General features: G+C 39.8%; 2 protein-coding genes across 2 annotated transcripts; one reads left to right on the top strand and one right to left on the bottom strand.

Annotated features, from left to right (window-relative positions):
• The first annotated feature begins 1,512 nt into the window (after positions 1-1,512).
• Positions 1,513-7,476, top strand: LOC6030888 (RING finger protein nhl-1). The gene is made up of 12 exons (XM_001841712.2): positions 1,513-1,664; positions 1,730-1,869; positions 1,943-2,121; positions 2,208-2,285; positions 2,514-2,633; positions 5,271-5,358; positions 5,419-5,633; positions 5,686-5,828; positions 5,896-6,042; positions 6,107-6,295; positions 6,364-6,436; positions 6,627-7,476. Exons 1-12 carry the CDS (start codon positions 1,543-1,545, stop codon positions 7,098-7,100), a joined length of 1,968 nt encoding a protein of 655 aa, XP_001841764.2. The 5' UTR covers positions 1,513-1,542; the 3' UTR covers positions 7,101-7,476.
• LOC6030889 (ras-related protein Rab-43) lies at positions 7,097-10,436 on the bottom strand. The gene is made up of 4 exons (XM_001841713.2): positions 9,952-10,436; positions 8,435-8,519; positions 8,015-8,271; positions 7,097-7,954 (listed from the first exon to the last, which is right to left on the bottom strand). Exons 1-4 carry the CDS (start codon positions 10,162-10,164, stop codon positions 7,850-7,852), a joined length of 660 nt encoding a protein of 219 aa, XP_001841765.2. The 5' UTR covers positions 10,165-10,436; the 3' UTR covers positions 7,097-7,849.
• Between the last annotated feature and the right edge of the window lie 231 nt (positions 10,437-10,667).

Raw genomic sequence — 10,667 nt, 5'->3', positions numbered from 1 at the left:
TATGCACTAAATCAAAACTCTAAATCCACCCTAACTAAGCTTTCTCGATGCTAAGACACTTTATATAGTCTTTTAAAATGCTTTGACACATTTATGGCTTGAAACATTAAAGCTAACTGTATAATTACATTTAGAACAGCCATTTAGAGCTCCAAAGCATTAAGCACAATAATGTTTTAAAACATTAAAGAACACTATTAATGGTAATATAGAGTAAGATTTAAAGTACCATAACTCTAAATCAACTTCTAGAAATGCTTCGAAACTTTGACATTTCTTTAAATGTTTTGGACCACTAAATCAGCCAGAAGCAGTGTTATGAAACGTTCACTCGCAAAACATAAACATTGCGGAAATTTGTGTAGTGCTGCTTGTTTGTAAGTTAATAATGTTTAATAATGATGTTATTTCATTAATTAGTTATATAACCGAACATTTCACAGATTCGGTATGTTTGGATGTCAATTAGACAATTGTGTTGGCGAGCTGGAAACACGGGACGCTGGATGCAGATTTTCCCGGCCAACGCGTGATGGGAGCGGAACAGCATAAAGGTGTGAATGTGTTAAAAGTGTACAGTTACTAGTGCATAAAGTGAAGAATTGAAAATAATAAATTTTAATCATGATTTTGATGTTAAAAATGTTGTGTTTTGAATGCTCCGAAAATAACAAAAGTGGTCTGAAGAATCAGAATTGTTTTTAACGAAACAAAAATATATAGTGTAGTCCGTTAGAAGCACTTCGATTACAATCTCCTCTCAAGAAATACATTTCGACAGGGCAGATGGTTGGCGCATGGCATCGGCTGGTGAGAACACTCAACAACTGATTTCGATCCTTTACAGAGGAGAATTTCATCAAAAAAAAAAACATTGTAACATGCTGAGAAAGCTTCCTCCAAGTAAGAGAAAGGATAAGAGAATGGTGTGAGGTTGGAAAAAGCTTTTTGATCACACGGCCCAAGAGTCTGTAAAGTAGTATTTTGTTGATTTTTGGGAGCATTACTCTATATCAACATTTCCAGTGTTACTGTATATAACCTCTATACGTCGCCACTTTTAGCTTTTATCCCACTTTATAAGGAGATATAGAGTTATGTGACTGTAAAAAGCTTACACTATATTTTGATATAGAGTTGATTTAATATTATTTGTTAGTGTCCCGTGGTTACTTGGGAAATTTACGAAAAAGTCAAAAGTTTAGAGTACGACGCAAAAAAAGTTCTGATAGGGTTATTCTGATTCTTTTCCGAATTTCGGTTTTGTTTTTGATTGTTGAAAAAGTCAACCTTTTGAATTTATAATTGGAATATTTTAAATTATACAAAACGAGTTCATGGACGTTACTAGTACCTATTTATTTTGCTCTAAAACTTGATACCGTGGCTAACACATTGTTTCGTGTTTTAACACTCAAACAGCCTCAACGACATGGCTATCGATAAGATAAAACATCACCATCCAGAATTGGACCCTTACATTACCTCAACCACCCCAGAGTGTTTCAAACAGCGATCGCGTGAGGTCTATTTCAGTCCAGCATGTTTCCAAAACAGTCAACCAGACTTATACTGTACGGCGATGAGCCATCGAAAGTGACAACGGCCAACAACAAATATCCGTCAGAGCAGCTACAGCAATCCGCTCCCGGAAGTTCACCTGAGTAATAAACCGCTGATCGTTGGAAATTTGACGCGCTAATCAACACTTTACAATACTTATTCGCAGTGACTCGTTGCGTGCCCTGGAAGTCTTGGTAATTTGTTCAATTTGCCAAAATCGGCTTAGATCGCCGAGGATGCTTCAGTGTCAGCACACGTTTTGCCTTGCGTGTTTGGAAGCGATGGTCCAGCAACATGAACAAAAAAGTAGGTTAATTCAAATGGATTGCTTTAAAAACTGAAAGTTTTTTTTCTCAACTAATGACCAAAACTGCGCCAGATTACATTACTTGTTCTACATGCAACGAAAAGCACGAACTGATGTCCGCTTCCGGTCGGGTGACAGATTTGCCACCAAATTTATACATCGATTCGGTGCTGCAGGTCTTGAGCCGCGGCCAAACCTTATCAAACCAGAGCATGCCTTCCACGGCAGCTGTTGCTGCTGCAATTGAAAAGGTATGTGCCATTTAGAAAAAGCGAATTGATAACAAGGTGACATCACTTTTCGATTATATTAAAAAAATCTTGTGTCGATTCCCAAGGAAGAAGTGCACCTGTCTTGCTACAAATGTGCTACTATTGGAAACATAAGGATGCAAAACTGTGGCCACTGCAAACAGGTAAGATGAGCAATTTTTCCAAGATACAGTTGTATTTGTTTATTTAGGACTTTTGCACAGTTTCACCCAAATAGCTAAAATGTGAATATTTTAACAATTATTTATAAGAAATTTGGGAATATTTTCATGATTTTTTTTAAACGAGAGAGAAGTGATGAGGTACTATTTTATATCACTTATCCTTATGTCCTCCCTGACCATTAACATTGTCAAATTAATTATTTCCAGACCTTATGCGCAATCTGTTGGCAGACGCACATGGGCGAGCTCGCCAAACAAGTCCAGCAACTGAACGTCCAGCTAAACTCGGCCAGCGAAAAAATGGATCGCAAAATGACCGACTATAAGGTAAGAGACGAGGAGAGCAGAGATAACCTTGGCTAAAACACCCATCATCCGGATGACTCTAAAAGGCTAAAATTGCCATCAATCATTATCGCGCGCCACTTTACTGACTAAAGACATCAAACAAACCATTCTGATGGATTGTGGGTCTGTCGAGCTCGAATTCCGAAAGTCGCCGTGGCCAAATTGATCAACGACTGAATAACTCTCCAATGAAAGCGAGAGTTGATTCCGGTTTTGCGCTCGAGATTGAGAGACTCAACCGATCAAATCTGATGAACGTGTGCGAATTCTTATCAGTGCGCGATCGTGAAACTGTTCGAGTGAGATAATTTCAACTATTTCTGTCACAAATTGACACGTTTTTATAAACAAAGACTAATTACATAATTTAGCAAATATTTTCGCACTAATTTCGTTGCTGGTTTCAGCGCCGGAAAGGCCCTCTAGTAAAAACTCCAACAATCAAAAATGATCAGCTTTCAGTTTGTGCTCATCGCGACAGGTCCGTTTTTGTCGAAAGCCAATTCATTCAAACACGCTCAGGCACGTGTCTGGACTGGACAATGAAGCACGTGTCCAAAGTTGACGTTATTTTCTGTTACGAATGCAAATTTCAAACCTCAGGATATAACGCAAAGAGTGTTGTAGTTGGTCCCACGACATACCAGTATTTGCAACCCGTGGACAATTTTGGGCGTATTCGAAGGTGGTGGTGGCGGCACGAAATTGAGGCTGATTGACGAGCAAATGCATGGAAATAAAAAGCCGAAAAGTTATTGGCGAAATTTTTGAAAGCCCTGAATATCCAATAAGTTTTGGTCTGTCTAAATGTTTTTACACGTAACGGTAAATGTTGGCCTTTTTATTTTGAGCATTACTTTTTTTTTTTACATCCGTGTGCAACATTTGCTATTTTTGTAAAATTTGATCAAAATTGGTTACTTTTGATTTAAACAAATTGGTCGTATCTTCAATTGTAATGCACATAAAATCATACATATTTTAAAGACCGAACTTGGTTTGGAGATTGTTCCTCACGTTCTGGAAGTGCATTGACCTTAATTAGTAATGGGGTTCTTAAAAGCCTTAATTTTGGATAGTATTGTCACAGCGATACAGCTTATTTTTCTAAGCATAATAACCCTATGTACGACCGCAAAGGTTTTAAAATTGATTTTTAATTCAATTTTTTATAAATTACCTTCGCATTACGGTCTTTTTGACAGAAAAGATCCTACTTGGCAGTTCATTCGTAGTTGTCTTGTCAATTTTTGTTTGCATTAAAATGGGAAAAAATGATCAGAAATGGTTTTTAAATAGGCATGTTGCTACTTCCACGCAACAGAAAACTTTAGCTTTGTAGACATCATCTCTACTTGGGACGTAAGATTCAAGAACCTAGAATGTCACGCCGAGGGCATGCGATGGCAACGCGCAAATCTATGAAAATAATTTGGATTGACACTGCATCGTTATCGTTATTTTCTACTAGCATTTCTTCACCGGAGTTACTCAGCAGAATAACCTGCACAAGCATAATACCCTGCGTAATGCAATGCATCCAGTTGTAGCAGTGTCGTCCAATCTAGAATGGCCAAAGTTTGGAGAATCCAGCGACTAGTCTCAAATGTGTGTCTCATTAGGCATCCACAAGGACGTGACCCCAATTTGACCAATGATTTGTCCAGAGTCGTCACCTTTAGCCCATAAAACACAATCGGTACTATGACGGTGTGATACATACGGCGGGCTATCTTTCATGGTAACGTTCAACAAACGAAATAATGCCATGTGATGAGCGTAGTGCTCGATGGACACGATCTGACAAAGTTTTATTTCTTTGGAGCGTACGCAAAGTTCAGATGATAGAGGACACCCTGCTTAATTCCTTGGGTATTGCGAAAGCCAGTTCACAGAAGGGTATGCATGTTGGTAATTCGGAACGTCACCAAGATTTTGTTCGAGCTGTTCCAAAAGTTAGCGTGCGTAGATTTTAGAGATGCCAGGACTCATAATGATCCGACGTAATTCATACCTGTAGAACAGTGGTTGCGATTCCTAATCATCGAAGAAGGCTTTGACTTAACGGTCCATGTGAGAGAAAGTTTTTTAACAGATTAACGATGAAAACAAGCTGATTATTCGAAGCCATCTTGGTTTTCAAAATTCGGAATCACTCAAGAGTAGTTTAGGAGTCATACTTAAGCTCGACGATAAAAAATAAGACAGTGTGAATTTGTTATTTCGTGATTCGATTATCCAAAGTTTTGATTATCCTAAAAGTGTTTTTTTCATGTGACCGTAGGATGGTCTTAAACCATGTGGACACTTTTTGAGGAAATTTCAGACCCTCTCGTCTTGTGGACAGCAGCCCATAAAAAATTTTTTTTTTTTTGTGTAGAACGTGGAAATTACCATAGATTTTTTAATTCCTTAATTTTTATGGCACACTATGAATTATTAGGCGTCTTACTGCGAATCTCTAAGATAAAAGTGTTACCAAATTATAATAAAAAAAATACATAAAGGATAAAGCGAGACATGGCGTTGTTTAAACATTCCATCCAGATTTCAGAACACGACAGTGAAAGTTATACCTTCTTATTCAAACAATCACTTTCTATGTTACTTTTGCAGGTTCGTTTCAGCGACATCAATTTGCGTATCAAGGAGCATTATGAGGAAAAAATTACAGAACTGCGCCAGTGCGAACAAAATTTACTAGGTACATTTCAAATAGTAGCCCAATTACGAATCAAAAACTATGTTTGATTTCACTTTCCAGGCGAATCACGCCGAGTGATGAATGATGCCGTTTGTGCCCACGAATTGGTGATGGAGAAAATACGTCACCTGAAAACGTCCATCGAGGGCAGCAATAATGGCGCAGTGGACACGCATGATAATTTTGTGGATTTGTTTCTCAGTTTCCACAAGGAAGTCTCGATTGTGTTTGAGGAAATTTCACAGTGGGGAAAGGAGATAATTTTGTTCGATCAGGTTGGTACGAATAACTTTTTTAAACGAATATCAAAATGCATGATCATTTTAGGAAAATTCTAAAATAGAAGTTATCAATACAATTGCTGATGGGACGTCTTCGAATACAGTCAGCACGATTGAAGGGACTTCCAAAGTTATTTCGTCAAAATGTGCACCTCTGAATACGCGTGAATCAATTACAGCATTCTATAAGTAAGTTCCATCAATGTATGATTATTCAATCAGTAAACTATCAAAAACACATTTATTCTTAAATTAGGAATCATTCTTTCAAACCTAAAATGGTGTGGAACAAGTGTCACCGACCAGCAGGTGTTGGAATGGCTCCTTGGATGTACGGCGAGACAAACGAAGCGCCACTTTATATTGCAGGAGCAGAAAGCAAAATGTTGTTCGTTGTTAATAAGTTAGTATACATGTAACGTGGAATGTTGTGATTCGTCTTACAAAATGTATTTTTTTCGTTCCAGGACTAATGGCGATGTAATGCAACGAGTTTCTTACGATAAAATGGTGTACCCGAACGCAATCACGTTTGACCAAAAGTCCAAGGAAGTTTTTGTCTCTGACAAGTGGAAGCACTGTATTTTTGTATTTTCTGCAGAAGGAACATTCCTTAGACAACTTTGCGAAAAGGGTGATCAAGAGGGACGTTTGAGGTAATTTTTAACTATACAATCGATAGAACTGTCTGTTTCTCACAAAAGTTAAATTTATTTGTTTGCAGAGCACCGGAAGGACTTGCCACTGGTCCGAGTGGGACGCTTTTTGTCTGTGACACTGGAAATGATCGAGTTCAGGTATTTTCATTTTCTATTGATATTTGAAACCGTCAATTGAAACCGTCATTGGTAGCTGTGTGAGGGCTAACACCACCTACCTGATACCTGGTCTGATTCAAACTATAATTTCACATAATTTCGCTGCAGGCCGGGAAGCTAAAGATTTTTAATTGTGTATACTTATTTTCAATCATTCTCGATTTCACAGTGTATCAGCTCGACGACCGGCAGAATGCTGTCCCAGTTTGGACGAATCCAAAAGGAGCAGCTACTGAAGGCGTCTCAGACGAAAACCCCGACGCGTCACGTTGACCTAAAGTGCCCAACCGACGTGGCCATCTACAACGACACGGTCATAGTTCTGGACAGCGGAAACCGTCGGGTGAAAATCTTCAACAAACGGGGCGAGCAGATTCGCGAGTTTGGCCAGATTGGTTCGCTGCCGGGCCAGTTCCAGTACCCGGAGGTGATGGCCGTGGACCCGAGTGGATTCATTCTGGTGGGCGACGGAGGAAATGCGCGAATTTTGGTCTACCAGCCGAGTGGACAGTTTGTAACGGCTATGGGTTCGCGGGGTGATTCCCCGGGAAAGTTCAACTGGCTGACGGGCTTGTTTGTGGGCAAGGATCGTGAGATTATCATCAGCGACAACAAAAATCATACCGTGCAGGTGTTTTGTTAGAGATGAACTAAGCTAACGGCGTCGCTATCGGGAAGATTGGTGCGCGTTTATTAGTGTTTTGCCAGGATCCAAAATAAGTAAAATATAATGATTACAGTTAACTTGTGGTTTGTCATATTTAAGCAAGAAACCAATATCGTGCTGAAATAGCTCTTTTTAACAATTTCGAATAAATTATAACATTTTGATTAGAGCTCGTTCATCCGAAATTTATAATTACGTAATTTTTATTGAGATTTTTTTAAACAGATTTTTGAGACCAAATCAATGTTATAAGGGTTGTGAAAATTTAGTTACAAAAAAAAAACGTTTTATTAATTTCGAAGTGATGTAAGTAGTGCTATTGATTTCATTAAATTGCTTTGTTCTACAATTATAAACTTGTATTGTTGCGATAGTCACCAATCGTGTAGCGTCACACTCGCCATAAATATCACATTAAACACTCTAAAGCCGATGTGAATAATATGCGTAATGAACAAAATTACATATTATGATTTTAAGATTGGTCTAATTAGGTCCACCTCTAGCTTACTGAATTGCTTATTCCTATGTGGCATACGATTTACCGTAAATGGATTCGTAAACTAAGATTATTTATAAAATATAACTTTTTATATAACTGTCACATATCAACTTTCATATTATAAAGCATCGTAGAATTAAATTATGTACACTAATTATACCTGTGATACCAACATACTTCACATCAAGAGATTCAACAATAGAAGATAAAACACCACTTCTATTCACGTCCGACTACACAGGCTGCAATTGCTGACCGACAGGGTCATCCCCTGTCCCAGCGTAATTCCATCAGGAACATCTTCTGTGGTAATGTTATCATGCCGCCGCTAAAATTAAGTTTTTCATAAAAACAACAACTAAAATGTATTAACATCTTAAAACACTACCTTCAGCTCGGTCGCCAGCGTCATGAAAGCATCCTCAATGTTTCGATTGTCCTTTGCGGATGTTTCCATCACGAACATGATCTCTGGAATATATTGGCACATGGTTTGGGCTTCCGCAAACTCCACCTCACGAATGGCGTCCAAATCACTCTTGTTTCCCACGACAAAGATCATCACGTTGGTTGCGGTGTAGCGGCGCACCTCGTCGATCCATCGTTGCAGGTTCAGAAAGGAGGAACGTTTGGTGATGTCGTACACTGAAAAACACTCAAAGTCATGACATTTTCCTTGCAATTACAGCTTGTTTTGTAACTATCGGTCAACATCATTTTGCCTTTCACAGTGGTAATCAGCAATGAATTTGTAATCTATTGCTAGACACTCTGTGATTACTACCATGTAGGAATCTGAAAAACCTACCAATGATAACGCCATTTGCGGATCTGTAGTAGCTCTGGGTGATGGTTCTGAATCGCTCCTGACCTGCGGTATCCCAAATTTGAAGCTAAAAAATCCATTAGATCAATTAAAACATTTTTTAGGAACTCGTAGTCAAATCGTTCTATCAAAGCACCGGACCATTGAGAGTATAATCAAAAGAAATGTATAAAGCGAAAAAACAACACTACAGCCCACAGGTTTTGGCGGTCTCCATTGAATTTCAGAATTTTTGAATGGGAAGAGAACCCAAACCGCTTTTACACCAAGGATCCTTCTTCCTCGGACCAACTTTGGATTACGAGTCCAACCGTTGACTCCACCGAAGCAAGCTTTAGTCCGGCTTTTTTGTGTCTGTACCACATCCAGCGAGACGACTTCTATACAGGGAATGACCTACCGACCTAACCTGACGCTCAAGTCGGTACACCTACAATAAGGCAGCGTCCTCCGAGAGAATGTAGGACCCCGGCCGGCATTTACAAGGCTAAACTAAACTAATGTTAACATTCTATTCAAAGGTCATCTTCTTAAAGTGCCTTTTCCTTTCCCTCTGGTAGTGACTTTGTGGACGGCTGAACTACAAGGATGATAAGATGGTCTCATCACAATTCGCAGTAGAACTACAATTCAATGCCAACGCATCGCTTTACAGCACTCATGGGTTTGGGCGTTGCAATTGAACAGAAAAGTGCGGTACACATCAACCACATAGGTTTAAAAAATAAAATGAAATAAAATCATGCACTTAGGTCAATTATCGACCAACACACGGTAAGTAACAAAAAAACAACTAACCACCAAAAAATATAAAAAGAACTCAAAGGAGTGTGACTCAACGACTACTTTTCGACCAAGTAAATCCTTTTGCTTCCACCGCAACACAACGGCTCAAAGTCCAACGGCCTCCAAGCCGCCCCCGCCCCTCGCTGACGGCTTTTGCGGGAAAATCTCGAAATCGACGAACGCGATCACGCGGCTAATCCGCGCCTGATTTCGCGTTTGGGTTGCGCTTTAGGGGGGATTTGAGGAGCGTTGCAGCGAGTTTTTTTTCCTTTGTGTGCAAATAGTCGTCACGCGTGGTGAAGAAGCACACCAGAAAAACGCAAACCTCTGGTACATAGATAGGTGGTACAAGTAAACAGAGAGTTGCAGAGCAGAATCTTATCGCGTTTGCAAGGTGAAAAAGACGAAGAAAGAACCACCAAAATGATGGATTTTTCCATTTGGATGTGATGCCCTAACTGTTCCGCCAGGAATTGCATAATTAATGCCTAGAACACATAAACCCGCGATGACCCCAGGTCGCTTTGGGAGCCATCTCGATTATCATGCTAATTAACTATCGCGCTTCTACGACCTAAACTGGTGGCGCTGCTGATGGGAGGGAAAGGTGTAAGAGCAACAGCAGAAAATGCTTTCTCCCTTGTATTAGAGGGTGCTAGAATGACTACGAGGAAAAGAGACAAAAACCGAGCAGCGGACATTTCTGTACATACCTTGACCTTTTTTCCATCCACGGTGACTGCCTTCATGGAAAAGTCCACCCCGATGGTGTTGCCGTGGCTTTCGATAAAATTTCCGGATTTGAAGCGTTGAACTATGCAGGTCTTGCCCGTTCCGCAATCTCCTATCAGAACAATCTTGAACAGGAAATCGAAGCTTTCCTCATTGCTGATCATCAGCGTAGTTGGGTTGCGAGTTGCGGACATCGCGCTCAGGCAGGTGTCATCCAGCAGCTCACGAATCGGGCTTCCGCTGATCGACGACGCTCGTCTTTACTCCTAAACGTTACCAAATCACTTGCAAAGCGAGTGAAAATCCAAAACCTCCAACGATATTTTACGAAACTTTTGCACTTTGTGACAATTTGTCGCTCATAGCTGGCGAAGGTGGCTTGCACAACATCTGTTGTTTTCTTTCGAAACCATTTACTGACACTGAAGTACACTGGATGTGACAGACAAAGAGTGCTGCTGTTACAAATATGTGGAATTGTTTTGACGTTTTGGAAGCCATAAAAAATATAAAAACAGGCTGCGTACTGCATGTTTTAGTACAGACCCAGCCTTGGCTGCGTACTGCTATGCTATGGAACACCAATGGTAAAATAAATTGAGACACAAGACCAGCTATTCCACTATCAGTGATAAACGCGTTCTGAAATACACCGGCTAACATCTTCGCAAAAGAGTGACGAATTTCTGCAGCGCTG

Source organism: Culex quinquefasciatus, chromosome 3, assembly GCF_015732765.1.
Source record: "Culex quinquefasciatus strain JHB chromosome 3, VPISU_Cqui_1.0_pri_paternal, whole genome shotgun sequence".
Lineage (NCBI taxonomy): Eukaryota > Metazoa > Arthropoda > Insecta > Diptera > Culicidae > Culex > Culex quinquefasciatus.
The sequence above is the reverse complement of the archived record's forward strand: the minus strand, read 5'-3'. Positions and strand labels throughout refer to the sequence as shown.